We start from the raw sequence: 24957 nt of genomic DNA, 5'->3' as shown, positions 1-24957 counted from the left end.
CAGCCCTCAGCTGACAAACGCCTGGCAGCTGCTCCTTGCTGCAGCCCCCGAACGGCTTCCTTAAGCCGGCTCTGACCGCGGTTTGCTTGCTGTTCAGTGTTTCTCCTACTCAAAACGGTGCAGAACGGCTCTTAAAGATTCCTGCATGCAATACAAAAAGTCTGTTACTTGAGGAAAACATGTATTGTGGAATTTGGAAATAATTTCTTTTTCTTACTGAAACTCGATGTTAGCCTTTTTGCTGGTTTTTAAAGACTGCTGAAGATAAAGGCACCGATGTAAAATAGGATCCATGTGCTATTAATTGCCTTCTCTTTATAGTGAGAAAACTCTGCCTTTGTTCTTCATAGTCACAGGATATGAAGAGGGCATGGGAAAAAACACCGTGGTATGGTCGTTGTTAGGAATATGCTCTAGGTTTTATGAAACCCTTAGGTACAGAGGGGAGTACATATGGATAAAATCAATCACCAGTTACTCTTTAAAAACTGACTTTAAAAAAATCAAACCCCCACCGCTGCCAGCTTCACAAAAGCTACCTCTGAAACAGCTATGAGAATTTGTTCACCAAATCTGTGCACAGATGCACACCAACCTCAGAAGGGTACTACAGAACCACCAGTATTAGGTTTGTACCATTTGCCCCCTCACTTATTTTTTCCACTCGGAGCTAAAATCCATCACTGTCGACAGAAGGGTATCTCTGTCCAGCGTGCATATGTCGCACCCATCTTGGTTAGCAGGCTACAGAGTCCAATCCTACCTATTCTAAAACCACTACAAGGTTTCAAAGCTGTATTTCAGTCATTCTCCTTTTATCACAAGCATGTGTGCTTCCCAAAACTGCAGTGAAGTTTTCATGCGGTGTCCAGGCTAACAAAACTTATGAGCCTAAGCAGATTAGGGTAAAAAAGAAAACCAAAAAAAAACCCAAACCAAACACAACCAAAAAAAAAACCCACAACACCCTACCAAACCAAATAAAGGCAGTTGGGTAGGAGTAAAACAACAGCCACTCTTAATCAGATGTAGCAGACTGGAAATCCTCTTACATTTCTGTTTTGGAAAAAAAAAGGGTACAGGAAGTCTCTGAAATTATATAAAGCTACATGAGAAGCACTATTATGAATAATATTAGAACAATATTACTATGTCTTTCTTAATTAGAGCTAAGATGTGATTAAATTTCTAAATGGGTCTTTTTGCTCTCAAAGATAAAAAGATAAAAAACTACAAGCTTAACAAAGATTAGTTGCTTACTGGAGCTCTTATTTTGGACCATATGAAATATTTTTATATAGTTGTAAATGAAAAATGAGTTAAATATTACTATGATAACTCCTCTATAGGATTGTGTGACTCAACCATGAAGACAAAAGAGAATCAATACTGTATTCATATGTTTTCTTTTTAAAAAAAAAACAAGTATCCAGCTGCTGAGGTCACAGTCCTTAAAGTCGAACTAGTGTTCTAGCAGCTTGTGTTACTGCAGGACCAATGACACGTTTCTTTTACCACTGGAGCATTTTCTCTTTTCCCCTGGACAGGGCCACAGTGTTGTCTAGGAAACAAAAAATCTAAACAGACTGATGTAAATTATTTAACTTGTTTTGTTATTTTTAAGCTTTCTGATTAACAAAAATTCATTTGATCTGAAATAACTTCCTTTCTTCAACATTGTTTGGTGTGCCCCGAAACAGGACATATAAACATTTTATTAAGTGAGCTGAACAGCTTTGAAGTCTCTCGCTGAACTTTCTGTAAATATTCCCATAGTCTCTGCTAGAATGCCATTCTGTAATAACTTCCCACAGCAATAAGGGACTCCCCAAAGGTCCGTTTACTCCACCTACAGCAACAGAACAATAGACAGATACTTCCTCTCTTTTGGCAAAAGCGCCTTAGTTTTGATAGAACGCTAGCCTATGCCAAGACTCTCTGTTGTTCCGTATGTGTACAACAATAACGCTGGGAACCACGCTTTTAGTGATAAAAAGACAGGATTTGTAAAACTTCCCACAGAAAAGTGGTAAAAGCTGTATAAATTAAGAACTTCTGGAAGCTATATGAACTATTGTAGAGGTTTATTAAATAACTCTTTTCCCGAGTAATATTTTTTTCCTTTATTAAACTGATAGAAAAATATATTAAAAACCAAACTAACCAGATGTCCAGCTATTAAAAATTTATTCCAAAGCAAATGGCTTCGGGTCACGTGACCGCAGGAAGGGTGGCATGGAATGGCACTCCAGCTGTGCTCTGCTGCTTCAGGCGGCACAACTGTTACCATATTCCCAAGGCAGCAGCACAAGAGGATGTCAGACGCAGAAATAATCTCTAGAAAGGGGAAGTGCTTACGGCGGAAGGAAGTCATTCACTTCCTTCTGAATGCTCCTGCTTGCCCTTTAGGCTTCAGTATGAGCCCTCCATAGGCAGGGCTAAAGCCAGTGGGTTTGTAATCTCTTTCTGATTACATCTCAGTGCACTGGTGTGAAAAAGCACCCAACCTATTTCCCGCTGATGTATTTGAACCGAGAGTACAATATTTAAATACAAAATGAGATAAAGGAATGAGCAAGGCAAAATTAAAGACCTCCTCTTTGGATAATAAAGGCATCAAAGCAGAAAGGATGCATTTTTTATATATTTCACCCAAATATGGCAGTTACTGAAATTAGTGGTTTGTCAGTTATTCAAAGTTGTTAGAAAATTTGAATGAAGGCCTTAAACGAGAGTTTCAGTAAAATTTAAGTGATACGTAAGCATTATGTTGACCTCTGCACTTCAGAAAACGTCACCCTTGCTGTATTTAATGGTGGTACAGTGGCCTGCACGAAATGATCTGACAGTTTTAGACAGCTTCATGGGAGATAAAAATCCACATGACAAAAGGCTACGGTAACACAGACGCAGCTGATAGACACAGCAGAAAAAACAATAGTGAGTGATGAAGCTGGTTAAACTGATGTTTTCTCCAGGCCCTAAGACACATTGATGAGGCAATGCGGGGGCCAACTGCACGTTCATTTTGCTACCGCTGTATCTGACCCATTAATAAATATCTACAAAACTATCCCAATTATCCGTGGCATAAGTATTCATTTTATAATACTAAAATCTATAGGAAAATGCATCAAATGTTTTCTTTGGTAACAGTCCTAACACCAGTATTAAGATGTGCTTGCATAGTTCTACAGAAGCTTTGAATTCATAGGAAAAGGATTGGAGAAATACAAATTTAATTGTGGAGAAACAAAGTGAATGACAAGCGGCAATCAACATAGTACAAGAAATCACTGTCTAAGAGACTACAGGACTGAAAAGTACAACTAAAACTATCCTCATATTTAAATAATTACTTCTAAAACATCTCTGTTGGGAAAAATAGTGTTTTCTCAGTTTTAGAAGCACAATTGGCAACCTGATAATCAGGATCACTTCAGAGAAATGAAGACACAATCGGTAGCTTTACAAAAAGATGTCCAAAGCTCAGGAAGGACCCAATTAAATGTTAGAAATTATAGGAGGGAGAACAAAATGTAAAGCATTACTGTGTCACTGTGTAAAACCATACTGCCCCTGACACCGTTCAGATTTGAATACCCGCTATGACTCTCATTTCCCACCTTAAAACAATGCGGCAGTACTGAAGACACTGGGAAAGGCAGAAAGAATAATTCAAATTATGGAATAGTTTCATATAAAGAATCACGGTAAAGACTAGAAGTCTTCAGGCTAGGTAACAGATAAGGGAGGAAAGGTGATGTACACTCGTCAAATCACAACTGGCACAGAGATGCTGAATAGGTACGATGCTTCTCTCTTCCCTCCAGCGCTGGTGTCATTAAAAGCAGCAGGTTCAAGGAAAGACAAGGCGGTAATTCCTGGGACGTGTCATACCTGTGCTGTGAAAACCTTTGCACCTGAACACACTGTGGCCTCTCGTATTTAGAGAGCAACTGGACAAATTCATGGACAAAACAACTTTTCAAGCCAGCTCGCAATAGTGCTGATACAATGTTTAAACAAAGTGCAGCAGTGAAAAAATAGCTAACCTAAACCACACATATACAGTCTCAAGAGAAATGTATACCATTTTGTTCTGTGTCATGTTTCCAGCATAGTTACAAGCAGCATCTGACATCTGAGAGGTGACAGGCATTGCTCTGCGGAGATTAATATACAGGAACTAAAAGGCAAAGCCATTATGCCTCCTCTTCTGCTGAAAAGGCCACATTCCGCCAAGCCCCCTTTTGGAATACCACTCACCGTCAATCTGCATTAAGAGGGAGGATGAAGTAAAGCTCAGCCGCCAAGGAAAAGTCAGGCTGCTCCTGGAATAGGTGGCATAGGCAAGAACATGTGGCAACGCAGAGCGAGCTGCATTAGGCAAGTAACTCTCAAAGGTTTTATAGCAATGCTATTCCTATTTAAATCACATGTGAGAAAACAAGCACAGCAAAATCCTGACACAGGAAGAACTTAATTTGTACAGTTTGCTCCCTTTTTTGTATTGTGGTGAATGTCAATTTGACGATCAGTCATCTAGGCCAACATGAGAGGGGGTAGGTACCTTCTTCTTGAACAGAGTACAAGACTGTCTTAAAAACGATCATCAAGAGAATGAACTTCATTTTGATATGCTGTATGTGGTTGGACTACATCTAATTTAGTCTGAAGTCACCATGTTGATAATCACATTAAGAGTCTCTTACACTTCTCAAGTCATTAATTTCTGTCTTTTGATTTTAATGCCACAAACCTGGATCTTAATCTCTAAAATAAAACTGGGTTTAAATAATGGCCCCAACACCCTTATCCCACATTGACAAACATACAAACATTTCAGCTTCATGTACAAAGGTTGGTTTCATCAATCTTAAGATTAAATTGTATATTGTCATAATACTTCCAGTACTGAACGTTTTGACTTAAGTTTTTTGAGAACCATCTTACTCTCTCGACAGTGTGAACAGTCTGTATTTGATTTAATGCAGGTAATAAATTTACTTCATAAACAGATATTTTATAAGGTAAAAAGACTACTTAATTGTAAGCATTCTTGTACGACATTGGTCGTATTTGATGATGTTTTCATCAGGTCAAGGCTGAGGGCAAAAATTTGACAGCTGCTCTAAAAGTAGGTCCATGTCTTTATAATAATTTGAAGATTAACTCAAAAATGCTCACAAAGAAAAAAAAATAGTTTTGTATTTAGTACTGTAAATAGGGAAAATGTAACTTGTCTCTATAAACGACACCAAATTCCTTTCTTACTCTTTTGCAAATTTCAGTAGAGGTGCAGACATTTCTTTCTCTATGACAGTCTTGTATTTGTGTTGCCACAAATTAACATTTTTTTAAACTACTGACTAATATAAAATACTGGAATATTTTGTCATGAAAAATGTTAACTACACAAATTTTTCAAATCTATTCCTAATTTTTTAAAATCCATAGCTTTTGTGAACTGACATAATTTATCCTTTTCAGGACAGGCCTTCAGGGCAACTAACTGTGTCTGATCATCAAAGCTGGCTGGGAAAGACCAGGCAGTGCTGAAAGCGGCTGAAATAATCCTTGTGGAAAGAGAACTCCAGAAAAGAGTCTAGCTCTTTATGTCCGGTCCTGGGACAAACAAGAGCTGTTGTAGCATATCCTGGTCACAGAAGTAGTTTTTATTTGTAAATTCTTGTTTGAATAAAACTAAAATGTATTTAGAGAGAAATTCACATGGATATTATTGCTAGGTATTTCTTGGGCATGACATCTATTTCTTCTTTCTGAGTGAGGATGGATTTCTGTATAATAAGAATATATTTTGAGCTGTAAATTGCTTGCTAGCCTAGAAGTTGTGATTTAAACAGTTTACATAGTATTGTCTGAGTCACCAAAAGTTAACTGAAGAACTGTTATCATAATTTATGGGATTATTATGAAATACATTATTGGAGTGTTATGAAATTTTGTTAAGCTTTTTATTTCAATGAAAAAGAATGGCAGTTATTGTTTTAAGTTGCTGAGGACAAAAGATAATTTCAGTGTGCACAGAGCTGCATAAAAACTTTCAAATATATATTATTTGCTACTGTTGATTCATATTGTTGGAATTATTTTTGACTGAGCATACCTGAATCAAAACCAAAGTGTCATCAAACATTCAAGAGGGGATATATAACATTTTGAGACAGACATCTATGACTGATGCACAAGTTCATGAACAAACACTGTATCAGTTATATTAGTGATGAAATTTTTCAAAATTTCTACCTATGAAAAGATTAAATATAGTTCTTTCAGATTGGAAATAACAGAGTGATACAGAAATAAAGCCTTTGTAATTCACGTGACCACTAATGGATTCCATTTCCTTATGATGGACATTATTGTCATATTAAATTAATGGCTAGACAAAGTATTACCTTCTTATTTATGCATTTATATTTCATAAATATTTTACAATAAGTACTTATATGTAGATCACACAATAAAACATTCACAATGTTTATGGCACATCTATTACTGCCAAAAGTTTCTGCTTGAAAATGGAAATACATTCACATACAGAAATAAGTTTGCCAGAGGCTATTAAACTACCTTAAAAAAAAAAAAAAGAAAAAAAAAAAAAAAGAGAGAGAGAGAAAAGACCCTAGGAATGACTTACTATTCCTGGCAAGACATTAAGGATTCCTGCGACACTTCTTACAGGCATTTTCAGGTTCTATGGGAGAGTTAAACTTACTGTAATAGTCAGTTACTATTTAAGCAACAATCCTGGTATTTGTGGACCACACTTTTCAAAAAGTGACTCAGCCCATTCTTAGCGTGGATTCAGTTTTTGATTAGGAACGACTACAATATAGAATTAATATGCAGAAAAATACAGATGTTTGAGTAAGCTTTAGTCTTAAAACTCTTGCTATCATCAGCCAGGATTTTTTACTGTTTGCCAAGTTCCTTGTTTTGCTACATGGATTTTAACAGCCTTGCTGTCATGCATATCCCTGTTTCCATAGTACAAATTTTATTTGGCACTGCCATCTTTATTGCACATATTCTTAAACTAACAACAATGCAAGCAGAAATCTAAGCCTGTCCAGACAAATGAGAGAGCTTCTGGCAGCGTAACGTCCATTGTCTGCAATCGTTCTGACAGATCACTGAGCTCAGACAGTGCATCATACGTGCTTAAATTATGAACAAATTCCATTGATGTAAGGATAATTCTAAATGCAGAGTATTTGGCACAACTCTTGGCTTTTAAGCCTGGTCCATGGAAGGATTCAGTGATGGGCCTGAAGGGCTCCAAATTAATTCCAGACCACATCGATACAACCCTGTCTTGAAACTAGCTAGTGAGTATCTAAAATTCTCTGCAGTAGTTATTAGCATAACACTATATACTCAACACATCTGCACATCTGTTTTGGATTTCAAGAAGTATATATCAAATAAATTTGTGACTACAGATGCCTCGTTCACAACAGATTTTGTGGCACCAAAAAAGTTTTAAGCTGTGTTTATCACATCATTAAATGAATAGAAATTATTCTTCAGACAAAAGGTATTACCAAATGGAAGATTTCATACTTGAAGAGGGAAATAAAAAAACCCAAACCACAGAGCATGAAATCAGAAGACTATCTTTGCATTTGTGTAGACCCTTTCAACAGTGTTAAAATAATTAATAAACCCAAAAAGATTATTTTCCAGGTTGGAAATTGAATATGTACCTTAGGATTTTGAAAAGTGTCCAGTGATGGAGGCTATCAATTTTTTGTAATGCAACTCTGAAATGCGTTAAGACAATACAATTAGCAGAAAGCCCTGGGTACCTCCTTGTTTCACAGTGAGCAGCGAATATGAATGGATTTGTATTTCTTCTTAATATTGTGCAAAATCACATAGGTGAAAGTTACAAATAAGTTACTCTCAAACAGAATGCTCCTTTTATCAGATTCTGTATTCTCACTATTGCCTTTACACAATACTGAAAACACATTATTTAATTAGTTTCAGACAAAAATAGTCTTCTCACCACTAAAGCTAAACATTAAGTTAATTTGTTTAGGATCTTATCCAAAACCCACTTACACAATGTAATTTGAAGTATGCTCTGATACTGCTTCCTTATCAATAATTACCAGTTTTCACCCAGATATATGGCTTGCCCTTTCATAATGTAGCTTTCTACTGAAGTGGTATCAATATATATTTCTAATGCAAATTAAACTCATCAATCATTTCTTCAGAATATATTCAACCTCAGTTTTAAAATTCACTGAGTTACAATCTTTATATCATTATAATTTTTTTCACTGACTTCAGTATAGCCACAGTTTTACTTAGATGACATGTTGACCATGGAAGTCAGTACTGCCACATTTAAATCAAATCAAGAATGTATATACAGTTTATTTCTGCTTTTATTGAAAACTGTTTGGTATGTATGTATAACTCGAATTTTCATATCAGCGTTTGCTTTGTGAATTTAAAGAATTAATCTAGATTAACGTTGCCTGCAGCAACATATTTGTGAATGGTCTTCTGGGTTTTGGCTCAAATCTGATTAGCCACAAAGAAGAAAAGAAATTTAAAAAACACTACAGGACTTGACAGAATGACAAATGTATTATGCACATTCGTATTTTTGCAAAAGGTTTTAATCATACGGTGTTGTGCAACTGTAGCATACAAGTGCAATGACAGCAATACTTCATTGCTTAGGAGTGGTTTACCTCTCCTTTAATAGACTTTTGAGTTTTGGTATCAAATTGACCAACTTTCTCTGGTTTCTAGCCACGGATGAACTCATTACAAAGTGAAGTAAATGTGAATTTCATAGAACGTTTCTCAGCTCAGGAAATGCCATTTCTTAAGTTGCACTTACACACATACACATGATCACCATTTTAAGGTCTTTTCTTTAAACAGTTGGTAACAGTTTTAATATACATATCTCTAGCTTTGCATGTGTTGTTCTTCTTCCATCTTTTTCTTTCTCAATGCATGCCTCTTTCCAAGATTAGTGTAAGTTATGACGGACCTGTGATGAACATTCACAAACACTTCAAAGCTCAAGTACCACTTCTGGCCACTCAAAAATTGTTCAGAAACAGAGGAAACAACTATAACATTCATATCCTACTTGAAAACTAATACATAAAGGAGGAAAAAATATTAACAAACCCTTCAAGATACTATAGTATCAACAAAAAACAAGAAGCCACCAGCCTGGAAGCACAGTGCTGAAACAGCTGTCAGATAGATTGAGCTGATAGAGGAGCCCAGCGCCATCCAGGAAATAGAGCAGAATTCCAGACGATGAGGCCAGGGAAAGGAAAATTAGCTTTTCTGTGTATCACATGGCAAATTGAGTCTACTTTGCCAATTCAATTTGCCTTTTATTTGTTCTTCTATTAATTAGGGTATTTCTCTGAAGGGAAAAAAAAAAAACCCAAAAGCATTTACAGGCATTTAAAAGAAAGAAAAAGGATTTCAATAATGAAGTTGAACAGAAAAGTTGAAATCATGTCCGATCTGCCTTATGTTCATCCTTAGCAATCAGAATGATCATCGCTGTCCTATTTTATCTTTCAAAATAACTCTGAAGATTAAAAAACATATGCGTGGTTGACAATGCATCTGTCTCTAACAAGTGATTACAAAAGGGACTGGAAGACACTTGAGTAAAAAGCATGGCATTTCCTATTGGTGTCCATGGGAAGAATAGTTCTTGGTTAACCACATTCTTGTAGAAGTCTCCAGAACTTTGTCATGGACTTCCTGCTTGTGATATGAATGCCTGAAGAGACCTAATCTGTTTTCCGGCTCATTCAAGAACCCGGCAGATTGCTAGCTGATACACTATACTTCTGGGGAGGACAGCATGCGTCCTTCTGATCTCAAGTCACCCAAGGACAACTTCTAGCTAAGCAAGCAAGCATCTGTTACAAAGACCTGGAAGAATGGGTAATCAGAAGAACATTCCAAGAATAATATTGCTCAGACTCAACGACAAAAAGTCCATAATTCAAAAAAAGGTCAAAACTTCACTAAACAACCAGTAGAAAAGTAAGCTATTTCCTACTACTTCTGCTTGCTTACGGTACAGTGTTCCAGTTTACACCCCTTTGTGGTCCATATCGCTCCTTTAGAATGGATGTTAAAGAACCTTTTTCTTTATAATTGTTTTATTCTCCCTGGAAACACAGAAGCCAAGAAAATTGCCTAAGAAATAAGGAGGTGAAAGCACAGACTGCCGTCCCTGCTGCGTCAAGTGAGGCTTGCAGGATTGTTCTACATGACATATGACCCTCAATAATTGGAGTGTCAAACTTCTGGCAAAAATCTTTGGGCAGTAATCTGATAAAGGTCACCAGATGGTGAAAAATCTTGTGGATGCAGTTTGAGAAGCACACAAGGTAGTTCCAAATGTGGAACTGAAGCGAGGCTGAGAAGCCCAGTCTTTTATGGAGCACAAGTAACCCAGGAGTTCTCAGAAAAGTAGCCTTGGAACATACTTAGGAAGCACGGAGAGGAGGTGAAGGTCTAGACCACAGGGAGATCATTTCCTTAAGAATGTGATAATATGGCAATACGCTGTGTTAGAGCTCTCTGGAAGACCGGTAGCATGAAGCTGTAGGTCTGACAAGCTTCTTCAATTGCCGCACTGGTCATGGAGCTGACCCACTGCTAAGGCCTTGCTCAGGAATTAGAATGTCCCAAGTATGGGGTTTCATCTTTGTCTAGAGTACAGCTCTTTCCCATCCTGACTGAAACAGGGTGTTCACAAGTAATTCTTCAGTTGTGTTAACAGGATAATAAGCTATTTTAATGCTACTTGGTCCTGAAGAACCCACAAACCTAATTAACAAATACTCCTGAAGCCGGTGTTAATGACCTCAGTGGACAAAAAGCAAAGCTTCCCAGGAACACAGGCTATCAGAGCAAAGGGAATGGTTATCTGAGATTAAAAAACAATTGCCAAGATCAACGCACCTCTCAAAACCCCAGTGCAGAACCTAAACAGAGTAGAATAAAAATACCAGCAGTAGCTAAAACTCTCTTAGCTGTAAAAAAAATGGAAAAAGTTTCAAAGCTGGGAGTCAGCTTTCCACACACCACGGGTACTACATGAAATGAAGGACCATTTTGAATCAGTAGATGTTTCAGAGCAACTGAGTAAGAGAGTATTGTGCTTATTGTCACACTGCCATTATGCAGCTGGTTGACACTTGTGCATGCTCCTGCTGCTATCAATGAGATTATCTGACAGATAAGCTCTCAGTGTGAACTCAAACACAGATCAGCTGATAAAAAGAACACTGAATCCTTGCCTATATGCAAACAAAGTATAAGTGTACTATTAATCATCCAGGAAGCTTTTAAAGAAAGCTAGCCCTTAGAGAGCCCCATAGCCTATCTATATGGAAAAAAAGAGGGGGGAAAGGGGTAGGGGGGAAAGGCGGGGGAGATGACAGATTTCTTATCAGAAGAAATGGCTTTTGACTCTTGGAACACATTGTTTATATTCTACATCTAAAAAAGTTACATTTGCACTTGTGAACTATGTTCAGTGATTAAGTAATTAACACGGAATTACATGGAAAGTACCTGATTCTATTGGTTAAGGTTCATGTAAGTTAAATTTCTGTAAGACATTTTGCCATTTAAGACTGACTTTCTGAGTAGCTGGGAAAGCATGGCCTGACTTCACAAACATCTTATAAAAGGTCATGTTCATTTATAAAAATAGTTTATATGTGTTTCAGATTAACACAAACAGAAAACAAATGTACTTGCTCTGGCAACTGGAATCTTGTTACCTTACGTATAGCATAATAAACCATTATATACTCATTTCATTTATGTCCCAAGCCAATATATTTCTGTATCTGCTATAAAAACAAAGGCTTTTAGCTAGACCTCTCAGAAGCATGATCCTGTTTATAGATCATAATTGCCTAAAGCCTCAGTATAAAAAAATACATACTAAGGCAGCATTCCTGCCTATCTAAGGTTCTTTTATTTTGCTGGGCAGTGTACAGAATCAGGCGTCTCAACTCAAAACCTGAATGTTCATTAGCCATTTTAATTTACATGCCAGACTAATATATTTTACAGCAATTCAACGTTTTTCTATTCAGAAATATGTTACTTGCACCGTTAGATTTGGTACAGACCTATTTGTGTAGGAGACCTGGCTGGGGATGTAACTAGATAGGATAGGTAACTGCTCTGTGTACATTTTAACAATTCCTAAACTACACAGTATATAAATTGAGTCTGGAAAACAAGTATCTTTTTTTCCCTAAGTATCAGAAGGCATTGAAAGTTTAACTAAATGTTTCCTTAAAAGTGGAATGCCGTTTTCCTTCTTCCTTCAACCCCTCTCAGAACTTGCATGAAAAATGCATCAAATCGTGACAAGGGGACATGTTAATAAATGAAAGCAAAATTAAGTTTGTGTATAACAGATAGAGTCCTCATTTAAGCATTAAAAAAAGCAAAAATGCCAAGTATCTAATATTTTAAACAAACAGGGCTGTGTAAGTAACTTCACAGTAAGTAATCAAGGGCAAAACTGAAGAATATAAAATATTGTTTAAATCCAACCTTTACCAAAACTACCTGGCATCTGATGTTTTATCTTAATATAGAAGTGCCTCAGAATTAACAGCAGCAATTTGAATATGTGATGTAAGCAAGTACAGTTAAAGTACGTCACTCAGCTTCTTTGGTATTTGGCTAACCCCCTGGTACATAGATTTTTTTTTTGTAATTCCTATATATCAGATAATGAAAGCAGTGTGTAGTGTTTTAAATCCCAAAGGTTGCATGCATCTAGGAGACTTACATTTAGGAAACTACTACATTGCAATAAGCCTTACAATAATTAAGTACTAAAAACTGATGTGGCCAGGCATCACAAACTTTCAAACCATTATCAAGCACACATTTGTACTAAGCAGTAACTATTATGAATATTAGAGTCTTTATAATTAGTAGCAGTCACAGAGAAACAGATTCTAAATCAGCAAATTTTACAAATCAGCAAGTAAGCAAACAATAATAAAGGGTAATACAGGTACATGTTCACTTAATTTACTAATTGTACTGCTTGTTTGCTATGCTTTTTTCCCTTGCAACATATTAGCATAATATTCACATCTAATAAACATTCTAATTCTAGTAAAGAAGACATTTGAGTATAGCAATAAGAGTAATCAAGTAAACATAGCACTGTAGTTTGTTGTAGATCAGCACTTGTGAATACTGAAGCAGTGAAATCCATTATGCAATATCTATTAATCTTGAAAAAAACCTGAATGCTAAATAAGTAAAAACCTCTGTAACTCAGTTCATGGTCCGTGTTACGCTAACAGCTGTAATAAAATGAGATGCGTGTGTTTCATGTAACTTCCAACTGATGTAACATTTTTTCCAAATGTAATTAAAATTCCACCAAGGTTGAACTAGACAGATTTTCAGGTCTCTAAAAACCCTAAAGATTTTATTCCATGCTTCGATAAAGTCTTACACAACAGGAATCATTATGGAATGGTATACATGATATTGCAAGTACATGATAAATAAGAAATCAGTTCATGATATAAACTTAAACGTAGCTCTGCACTGATACAGTGTTTGAGTTTGTTATATTATGCATCAGTTGTTACTACCTAGTTATTACTAATTGAGCATAAGTGCAAAGGTATCATAATGTAAACTTCTGGGTTTGATTAATTAGCTCCAGTAAAACCTATTGCTGTGTCCAGTTCACTCTTCCAAGATCCTTTCAGACTGTTAATTCAAGCAGGAAAAATTCCAAAGCAATAAAAGAACCCTTCTAAATGTATTGCTTTCGTTATTGCAGGTCAATTATTATTCTTCTGTTACAAGAAAGAATCAAAAAGTGCACAGGGCCGATTGTTCCTACAGGATTACTTTGTACCCCAGAATGCTGGACACATTTGAGCTACAGATAAGCACATAAAATTTAATCAAGTGAAGTTTAAACACTTGTATATTAACTAGATTCAGAATTTGTAAGATTTCCATAGCATACCCTCATTTTTGGTTACATAGCCAATTCAGACACGTTAACAATAGGGGAAGAGAGGTTTTTTGTGATGGACTGGTCTTTGCTGCTTGGGTAAGCCCCACAGAGATGAGCAATATTTTGTAAAAGAACCTATTTATTCTTAGTCATAACAAAAAGGAACATCTTGGAAACATTTAAATACATTTTCACATGCAACTGTTCTTCCTCTTGGTGCAACATCATGCCTACAGGTAATAAGCACTAGTTTTGAGCACAAAAATAGCTGAGTTAAATGATCAAGCCACTTACCTGTTACTTGATCTTGTAAAACTGCTGTCTGCTTTACCTGTTTGCCATTGACAGCTAAATACAATGCCTCAATGCCTGTAAAGAATCAGGATACATCATTGTGCCATACAGAGGAAGGAAAAGTAGCAAACCCATCAGAGTTGCAAAACCATTTCACGCCTTTAGTTGGTGTGCAGTTTCTGATACGGCTCTGAGTTTTCTTAAGCTACAGGCATGCAGTGGGTGCTGCTTTCAATAACCTGCCAGCAGTGAGAGAGAAGGGGGGCTTCAGCTAAGATGCTAAAAGAGCAGGCTCATCAATTACTGCAGCTGCATGCAGTATTGATTAGGAATGCTAAACGGGCTTATTGCATTGTAAGGGGAAGAAAAGTAACTTGGAGCTACAAAAATAGATTTAAATAGAAAAGATTTCTGAGGCAAGTTGTTTGAAACTGGAACACTTTTGCTACATGACTTCCTCGGCAATATAGAAGGCTGAGGTTACAGAAGGATGATGAAAAACTTGATCTTAACAATTAATAGAAATAAAATTAGCCTAAGAAATACTGGTGCTGTGCTTAGGTTTAGAGGACAGACATGAAACATGTAAATTTATCATTTTAAAATGAGACGATTTCTGTCTCCTACCACAATTTATTGCTGTCTGCTTTTTTATTCAGATGAATTCCTTCTGTGCTTAGAATGACAGAATACTTCCACACTAATGAGCTAATTAGCTTAATTGCATAATTTTGCTATTTCTTATTAATCTCATGTTGCATTTCCAGAAGAAATAGTTACTAAGTCACAATTACAGAATTCTGATACATTTCTCCTCCTTTTTGGGGCAGGGGGTGCGGGAGAGTTACATTTACATGTCGTCTTCTGGACATTTGCTTACCCAGATGTCTTATTAGACCATCATTACTTTGAATGGTAAACCCAAATTGATCTCCAACAATGTCAGAAATCAAGATAATGGTATATAATACTTTATGATAACCTTTGAATGCTTAATATTGCAGACAATAATCTTAGTTTTTATTCAAGAGGTAAGGTATTGCATATATTTCCACATATTTTCTGTCAAAGCACTATTATTCAGGCATCTGCAGCCTGATACTTTGAGTCAAAGCTTCAGTTTTATTTAATTAAGAACAAAAGAAATAGTGAATATGTTAGTACTAGTTCTTTCTAGGTCCAAGCTTTTACAGTATTTACTGTAAGAAAGCATTGAGTATGATGCATTTCTGAATACATTAAGGCCTATAAGGATTTCATACACATAACTGAATGAAATAATACAGCCAGACAAAACAGTTGAGGTTATACTCAAGCATGTGCTGAAACACAGGCCAGACCCTGAAGAGGTATAACTCAGCACAATTTCTCTACTAGGTTGTTTTACGTCTGCTGCCAATATAATGCAATTTTAGCAATTTAACAGAATTTAAATGAATGTTAATTAACAAGGACCTGTCTTAATGATTTAGGGTCAATAAAACGGGTATTGGAAAGATGTGGAAATGAGAGAAGCTGACTGAGCGATTCAGCTTACTCTTTTCTCCTCTCTCCCTCCCAATGAATGACCTGACTTGGACTGATTTTTGATCTTTTTCAGAATATATTTATGCATCTGATGCTCATGTGGTAAGTCAGACTTCTGTGAAAAAACAAACCAGCTCCCTAGTTAGACTGAATCTTTAGTATTATTAACGAGCAGAGTGCATAAAATGCCTCTATTTCAATTCAAGACAGAAACATCTATTAGCAAGTTAAGGACCGAATTGCCATTGAAATATTAGTATGTATTTTTAAGTTTAATGCAATTTAACTGAAGTTGTAGATTTTGTAATAGAACATGATTCAGCATAACGTAAACTTCTTACAGAGAGATGCTACATATGTAGCATCACCTATTTTCTGTTTTATTATTACTCTTCAGTTTTGCTTATACCATAGAATGACAAATTGTACTTGAATATTAGCTTTGAAAAAATGAAACCTGGAAAAAATTTCACTTTTGACAAATTCCTGCATTTTTATTATAAAAAAATTAAACTATCTTGCTATTCCCCAAATAAGCTCATGTAAAAAAATCAGTACCTTATATAATTACCCAGTTCTCTAATATCTTAGAGCCAGAATTTCGGCAGCTATTTTTTAAACTTGATATCCCATTAGTTTTATTAAGAAATAAGCATCCAAATTCATGGTAGCTTGGGCAAAGAACCAGCTAAAGACCTCCTCCTTTATTTAAATGCCTATTTCTGAATGACTTCTCAAATACTCTTTTTTTAAAATGTATACATTATATATTGCATAAAAAAGATGTTTTACAAAGTTATGCAATTCCTTTAAAACTTTCTATAAAGCTAATATGAAGTGTTAGACTATTAATGTTATTTGAAGGAATACATACGTGGCCTGAATATTGAAATCACATCAGCATCAAGAGATTCTGCTTGTAAAACATTAAAAATCATTGTCTATTGACAATTTCACCTTTAAAGTGAGACGTAATGTATGACCAAAATACATTCCAGCTGTAGAATTGCACATCATTACATGCTTATCTGGAGATGCATGTGTTGGTCCATTTCAGAAGAGTCCCAGGTTTGTTCAGATGAGGAGGGTGACTGTGTAGATTTACAATACAGCAGCAGAAGCATCTGCATACAGCACCAGAAGCCAGCATACTGCCGCTTCTCTTCATAAAAACAAAAATACGGGCACCAGAAAAAAAATGAGAGACCAGACCAAGATTTGTGTCCTAGTTTCTGAAGTGTTAAATTAGGCCAATGCGGTATTTCTGTTACTCACTGATTCTTCCTTAAAGTTTGTTGCTGCCAAGCTACAGCTTGGATCATTGGACCGAAGTTTTCCTTTGCCAGAAATGGGAAATCTCATCTAACAATGGCATATCATAGTGGCTCCATCCTTGTAGCACTACCACACACACCTTTTAAGCAGAAAGGTGCTATATCTACTCAAGATGTCTTGTCACAGAAGGAACCACTTTCTCTGCTACTCCTTTCCAGTTTTCTTTGCCATGTGCCTGTTTTTGACAAATTAAACTAAAAGATGTAATCTGTAGTAACTTGGTCTTTGCTGCCACATGATGAAGATCAAAATGTAACTTACCTTTGAAAGTGAGTGCTCTGCTTCATGTGGAATACAGCTGGAATCTCTTTCCCACCCTTAGACATGACAAATACATTAACACCATCTTACTGCAAGTATACTGACATCATGCATAGTAAATACACTTGCGCAAGAAGCCTCTTTTACCTGTTGTTTTTTGGTTTTAATTCCCTTAGTAACTGCATCTCAGTACCCTTCAGCCACTTGTTTCCATTACGCCAGGTTGCCTGTGAACCACTGCAGATCTCTTCTAGGCCTTTAGTGCTGAGCACATATGAACATCTTAGCCGTTGATATCACAGCCTGCTTTCAAAGGACACAGATAAATACAAAAACACCCAAACTGCTCTAGTTCCTCGCTGCAGCACGTTTCTACAGTTGACCAAACAGAGCAGCCACAGTGTTTGCTAGAACACGAACTCAGAAAGATGATACGTAATGCTGGGGTTTCTCCAAACCTTCGTTCAAGTTTGGTCAAGACTTTTGATTTCCCCAAGTGAACCAGACTTGTATAGGTTTTCTGGAAGTCTAATACTTATTTTGTTTGTTGTTTCTTTTTTGCTAACTGATTAGGGCTGTAACAATGCCATTTCTTTATTCATTCAAGCATCTGATGTAAAACAGATAACAAAGTTGACACAGTTACTGCCTGCATCATCTTAACTGTCTTTATATGAATTGAAAAATTAACTTCTAAAACTGTAATATTCAAAGAAAAAATAATTAAACCCATGGTATTCAGACATCAACTTCCTCAGGGATATGAATGAAAGAAAAGCAGCATATGCAGTAACTTATTAACTCAGAGTTCCAACACATGTCCTCTGTTCCCACCTTTTTCTTTTTTTTTTTTTTTAAATATGCCCTCTGCACTACCCCAGCTTCAGGTAGTAGGATATTGTTCCCTGAACAAGGCATCAATTTACCCATTCTTCAGTCATACACAAGAATTTCTACGCAAATGATCCCAGCTTATGATTAGAAAGCCAAGTTATTTAAACCACATAGCTGGTTTAAATTTCTTTTGTTTCCAATTTCAAAGGACACTTTGTTTAAAGAACTTGATTATATCTAAGGCCGTTATTAAAAATGAATCTCAAATAGAACAGATGCATATTGGCCGAGATAAAGTTCAGTCCCTGAGAAGCTGTCAACCGTATCTGAGACAATTTTGTCACAGAGATACACTAAAAGGAGAATCTAGAAAACACTGATATGTCTCAATTTCCTGAAATATTACCCTGTGAAAGTTTCCAAATTAGGCACCATATTGTTAATCTCTTTCCCCATGGAAAAAGGGCAAGGATTACCATCTGGGCACAATTACAAACAATAGTATTTAGATCCTATTATTATTACATTGATGAATACAGCATGGAAGGGTTGAAGAGAAACTTTAAAGAAGACTCTCTAGAATTTGATTAACCCTTCTGTGCTGGTACAAGGGAAAGCACAAAATGTTTTTCTGAAGAGCTGGGCAACTATGTCCAAAGTTATTAAACAGATGCAAAAGCTGTCCCCACAGTGAGAAACTGATCAGAATCACAGGACTAAATTAGGAAGGAATAATCAAATGTTTGTATTTGACGTGTCTTAAGAACAGAAGACCACAACTTGGTTGTACTTTGAAGTGACAACCACAGCGATTTTGAGCAGGGCTGATCCCTGTGCATACTAAGATTACAGGGCACAAGCAGCCAGGGCATTGACCAAAAAAAAGAAAAATTGAGCGGTGCAAACAGAACGGAATGATTAAAACTTAGAAATATTCAAGTGGAAGTGGTAAGATTTAGCATGTTCTGGATGTGTGGGTCAAAGGAGAAACAGGCCAAAGAAGATGCCAAAATTATGGCCTTGAGCGAAGAGAGTCATGGTTGTACCCTCTGTTCTTTCTAGTTATTCTGATTTGGAACAAAGAATAGACAATAAAAACAATAACTCATTAATTTGAAATATTATAGCCCAATTTTCATTTATAAGCATATCCAATAGCAACTGAAGACATTTCCTTGTATGCCGAGGCCATAGAACCTTATGGTACCTTAAGAACTAACCAAAATCACTGAGCTACGTCTCTTCTTTTGCTAGTGAAACTGGAAGATGTCAAGAAAATTACATTACCCTGAAATTAATGTCTTCATTCCAATTTAAATGAAACATTTTATGTTTTTCTGCATTTGTTTAATAGTAAAAGAAAAGGTATTTCTTTATTCTACAAATTATTCTGTTGCAAGGAGAAATTTAGTTAATGTTCTTCTAATTTATGATAGATGCTAAACTACTGAAACCACGTTTTCTTTTTACTGCAATTGTTCATGATTAGATTGCTAAACTCTCAGGACAGGGGCCTGGAATATGCTAGGAAGTGCACTGTTAGGCAACAGTGGCGCTACTAGAGAACAACTATACTCCCATTACATTTGAGTGAATTGTGTATACATTTCTTCAGGGTGTTTTTGCACAGACATGCCACAGAAATAAAAGCTAATTAATTAATGATAAATGATCTGAACTCAAATAAATAGTGAGGTGGTGAAGTATGCTCTTGGTACTAATTTACTGAGAGTAGTAGAACAGAGGTGGCTGAGGGAATCTGCACACAGCCTCCCAATCCTGAGTGCACAGGCAGGTGAAATTTAGTGTAGAGAACTATACTGTAAACACAGGGGAAAAAAAATCCTATCCTTGCCTATAAAACTATCTAGCGGACGTAAATGTTAACTGTCAGAAAATAGATCCTGGGATCTATATAGTTAATGCCATGAAAACAATGTTCAATATTTGTTCAGTGCTCAACAGAGCAACTTACTACAATGCTCAGTTTATCTGCTTTCTCCCTTCCCTAACAGAGCAAGAAAAATAAATGACAGCCATTATAAGGAAAAAACTGGATAATGACATGAAAACCATTATATTGACTGCTTTTATGTCTTCAACACTGTGTGTAACTCCTGGTCTCCTCATCTCCAAAACCATATAGCAGTGCTCAGGAAAAAAAATAATTAAAAGAAGACATTAATAGTAACGTGAAAAAATCAAATGGACTAAAACTCTGCAACCTGGAAAATACAAGACTGAGGCAAGATACAAAATCATGAGTTGAAGGGAGAAGGTAACCAGAGAGCAGCTGTTCATTGTCTCTACCAAAACGGCAAGAATATCATCTTAAGCCAGACAGGAAACTTTAAAAAACCCAAACTCACGTTTCACACAACGCAGTCAGGTTGCATTGAGCAAGGACCTCTTCCTGTCGTACTCTGCCCTTGCCAAAAGCCTACATTGACTTAGAAAAAAAACCCCAACGACTGGACAAATTTGTGGAATAAAAATATACTGAGAATCATTAAAAGTAAGGCACTGCTTCTGATTTTGAGAGTGCTGAAGCCACAGACGGTTGCATTCAGGTATTAAGGGATCATACAATGTCCTTCCTTAGGCACTTTCTACTGTCCACTGACACATATGCTCAGATATGATGTTATAATGAAGATGACGCTATCTAACTATTTCTGTAATGCATTTATTTATAGCTGAATTCAAGGGAATTGAGAAATAAAGGATGTGTGCGTAGCAGCAAGGTATGTCTCAGCCTTGAAAACATTTACACACACACTGAATGTGCCCAACCGAGACCATTAACATACGAATGGAAGTAAATGTAAGAATATAACCCGCAAAGGAGCTTTGTGTTTTCTCTTTTGAGGACTTTTTAACACGGGTCTTGTACCCAGTCAGGACAGAATTTTTCTTTTTTTGGGGGGGGAAGGAGCGTGGGCGTATCGCTAACAGGAGGTGGTGCACAACAGCGTGCAAACCCATCGCTTCGTTTTGAGCAACACATCACTGCTTACCCCAGCCTGCTTCCGTGCAGAAGCGGCCCTGCCGCCGCACGCCGCGTTTCCCGCCGGTCCCCCGGGCGGTTTGTGGCAGCCGCGGGCCCAGCACGGCGGCAGGGCCGGAACCCCCGCTTCCAGTGCGCGAGCAAAAACTGCAGCCACCGACAGACCCGGTTTCTAAAGCAGCTTTAGTAAGGCAGCGTAGCACGACGGGGAAACGTGGCGCAGAGAACAAGTATTTTAAGCAACGAGGTAAAGATGCACAGTTGCAGTTTCGCAAGTGCTAAGCCCCAGCTCTTCCAGAAGCAAACAGCCGGGACGAAGCAGCAAAGCCGCCGCGCAGAGCCCCGTCGGGGGCCGGTCTGCACCGACGGCGGGACGAACGCTTGCAACAGTTTGCTGCAAAGTGATTTAGTTTGATCCGTTCCGAAGGGATTAGCTGTGCAAATAACGAAACCTGGCCCTTAGGTTGCTGGAAACTTCGCTAACAAAAGCTAACAAAGACGGAAAAAAAGTGTAGAAAATGACTCTCGCCCATACTTACTTTTCAGGTGTCTAAAAAAAAAAAAAAAAAAAAAAAAAAAAAAGAGGGACGGTCCTTAAAGGGAAGCCGCTGCGGCACTCGGTGCGCGCTGGAGCCGGACCAGGGGCGGCACGGCAAGGCGAGATGCGAGGGGCCGGGACAGCGGCAGCGGCAGCTGGGGGGGCGTCCGCTCCCCCCCGCCGGGAGCGCGCACGCCCGGGAAGAGCCCCTCGGGGTCCCGCCGCCGTTGCGGGGAGCCGGGCCCGCGGCCCCGCCGGCACCCCTGGGCTCGCCTCGGGCGGGAGGCTCGCGCCGGGGCCGGAGCGCGTGCCCGCGCGCGCCTCCCGCCTCTCCCCCGCCCGCCCAGCCCCCGCGGCCGTTAGCGCGTGGCAGTTAGCGCGCGGCCCCTGCCGGGGCGCGTGCCGCCGCCGGGGCTTCCGCGCGCGCCGTGTGCAGCGGCGCGAGGGCAGGCGCGAGGGGAGGCGGGCCGGCGGCCCGGGGCCGTTCCCCGCCGCGCTCCCGCCCCCGCCGGGGCCGCTCCGCCAGCGGCCGCTGCTGCCGGCGAGCGCTGGGAGGCGGCAGCGAGTCCCCGCCGCGGGATCCGCTTGGGGAAAGCGAGCGGGCGAGCGAGACTTTTACCTTTTCTCTCTTTTCCCGTCCTCGCCCACCATGCCGCGGACGCCGCTGCCCGCCGAAGGGGAGGCGGCGGCTCAGCCCGGCGCCCTTCTCCTGAGGAGATGAGGGAGGCGCGGCCGGGCCGGAGCCAGCGCGACCCGCGCCTCTCCCCCGTACTGCCCCCTCCCGCGTCCCCGACCACCATGAGGGAAGAGAGAGAAGCCGCGGCCGCCTGCCCCCACGGACCCAGCAAGCCCCCGCAGCACTGCCCGCAGCCGGACGGCGGCGGGGCGGCCGCCCCCCTGGCGCTCCCCGGCGGCAGCGGCAGCAGCCCGGAAAGCCTGCGGAACGGCTACGTGAAGAGCTGCGCGACCCCCCTGAGGCAGGACCCCCCGAAGAGCTTCCTCTCCCTGCTGCTGTTCCCTACCGCCGCCTCGTCCTCCTCCTCCTGGGCTCTGCTCAGCCTGGGCGCCCTGGCCGCCGCCGTCCTCTCGCTCTTGGCCTTTCACGGCGGGGGTAGCGCCGGGGGCCAGCAGGACGGGAGCAGCTGGCGGAGCCCCCGGCCGCTGCACGCCTTGCTGTGCCTGTCCCGCTGCCTCAGCCCCCTCTTCAGCATCGCCTGTGCCTTCTTCTTCCTCACCTGCTACCTCGCCGGCGGCAGGCGCGGGGAGCACGGCGGCGGCACGACCCGCTGGTGGCTGCTGGCGCTTCCCGTGTGCTGCTACTCGGGGGACTTCGTGGCGCTGCAGTGGCTGCTGCCCGCCGAGGGACATGAAGAGGAACCCCAGACCCTCGGCGAGCCTCAGGTGGTCCTAGGTAGGCTCCTGGCGGTGCTGGGCTCGGTGGCAGCGCTGACCCTGCTGCAGAGCTCCCTGAAGCTGCGCCGGAGCCTCCTCGTCTTGGTCTTCTCCAGCCTGGTGTGGCTGCTGTCGCTCACCACCCTTCACTCGCTCCCCCCAGCCCTCAGACCGCTGCTGGCCAGCTCGGTCGGGGTGACAGGCTGCCTCCTAGCACTCTGTGGCGGAGAGCACGGCATCTTCTCGGCTCAGAGCCGAGGAGCGCACCACCAGCATCATCACCACCCACGGCTCCCCAGCGTGGAGGAAAAAGTGCCTGTGATCAGACCCAGGAGGAGGTCTAGCTGCGTATCCTTAGGCGAGACTTCGGCCAGCTACTATGGCAGCTGCAAAATGTTTAGGAGACCCTCGTTGCCTTGCATTTCCAGAGAGCAGGTAGGTGTCTTCGAAACTGGAAGGAGAAACTTCCTGAGAAATGAACGCCACTTGCTTTTCCTAACTGCTGTGTATGTCTCTGCTGGATGCCTGCTAACTGGCAAACTCCTGTTAGAGGAACGGAGGCAAGTGTTACGTCTGTGGGTTTCTCGACTCTGTTCTGCAGAATTGGTATAATCCTTTCTGTCTGTATAGAAGCTATATCATAATAATGCATTTGCTATAGGACAGAAGGTTTGCTCGGTTTTCATATGATCTTAAATATTAAAAAGTAGTTCCTATTGATTAGAACAAACCACCAAACCAAACATGTTCAGCTATCAGATACCTTGCTGTTTTGTTTCTTTTCTGAAGCCCAACACCTCCTCCGCTTCTGGCAGACTTTATGAGAGAAAGAAACCACAGCTTTCTAGCTGCTTGGCGCTTCTGGTTCTTCCCATTTTTCTATCGACAAAATGATTGTTGAGTGCTAAAGAAGTACCAGTTTTTGAGGGGTATTATTTATCAAATGTTGGCGTTGTTTGAGTGGCAGCTGTCCCTCTGCCTTGCAGATTGCTGTGTCTTGTTTCTCTCTGTCCTTCTCGCCCTCTTTTCCTCGTTCCACGTAAATTAACGTTAGGTTTGGGTTGATGAGATTTAAGAAACTCCTTTTTTACTGAAGAGAGAGCTGTTCAGCAGAGTCTGGAGGGATTCCCGAAACGCTCACTTTTCTTGAATGGAACTCTGTTGGTTTCTACCTCCCGGAAAACTTTTCAATGAGTCTGTTTTTTTGTAGCGTAACCCTCCATCTGTGTGTGTGGAGTTTGTTTTTATGTGGGGAACTTGCACGTGAACTGCAAGTACATCGAGTTGTGTCGCCGGTGAAACTGGCCTGAGGCTGCTGCAAGTGGATTATCAGACCGTTACAGGAGAGAGAATAAGGGGAGTGTATTTAATAAACGTGCAAAGGAACAGTTTCTGAGAAGGGATTGTTGCTGCAGAGGCCTCTGTCTACTTAAGGTTGTGGCTGAAATCCATGGATACTAAATTAAATTTTCTAATTTTGCTTTGACGTGTATTCCTTAATGCACTTCTTGTGATTGTCAGTGAAACAGGTCTGAGAAAATACGAGGTGAATCTGAAATGGTGAGTGGTTTTCAAGCATTTATTTCCCTGCATTTGCACAACAGAATAATACAGCGGTAATTGTTTTTGGATAAAAGGTTAAATGCAAGTATGCTGTAACAGCCTTCAGAAATAATTTGAAACTTACTGAATGAGCTATCTAATGCA

The 24957-nt window shown here is 39.8% G+C and overlaps 1 protein-coding gene and 1 long non-coding RNA gene across 5 annotated transcripts in view; one reads left to right on the top strand and one right to left on the bottom strand.

Annotated features, from left to right (window-relative positions):
* Positions 1-2067: 2067 nt before the first annotated feature.
* LOC106112449 (uncharacterized) lies at positions 2068-22125 on the bottom strand. Of its 4 annotated transcripts, XR_001226703.3 has the most exons (4): positions 17627-22125; positions 17480-17535; positions 14357-14431; positions 2068-9046 (listed from the first exon to the last, which is right to left on the bottom strand). It is a non-coding gene; the product is annotated as an uncharacterized LOC106112449 (long non-coding RNA). The 4 variants fall into 4 exon arrangements; XR_008748802.1 differs by having other exon boundaries at positions 17480-22125; XR_008748804.1 differs by having other exon boundaries at positions 14357-17535.
* Positions 22126-22428: 303 nt separating this feature from the next.
* PDE3B (phosphodiesterase 3B) overlaps positions 22429-24957 on the top strand; it is an 87164-nt gene continuing 84635 nt past the window's right edge. Inside the window, exon 1 of the mRNA XM_013298231.3 lies at positions 22429-23685. Within this exon, the coding sequence (XP_013153685.3) occupies positions 22576-23685 (1110 nt within the window). The 5' untranslated portion in view covers positions 22429-22575. The remainder of the gene's footprint in view (positions 23686-24957) is intronic.

The sequence above is a fragment of the Falco peregrinus genome, chromosome 9, assembly GCF_023634155.1.
Source record: "Falco peregrinus isolate bFalPer1 chromosome 9, bFalPer1.pri, whole genome shotgun sequence".
NCBI lineage: Eukaryota > Metazoa > Chordata > Aves > Falconiformes > Falconidae > Falco > Falco peregrinus.
The sequence above is the reverse complement of the archived record's forward strand: the minus strand, read 5'-3'. Positions and strand labels throughout refer to the sequence as shown.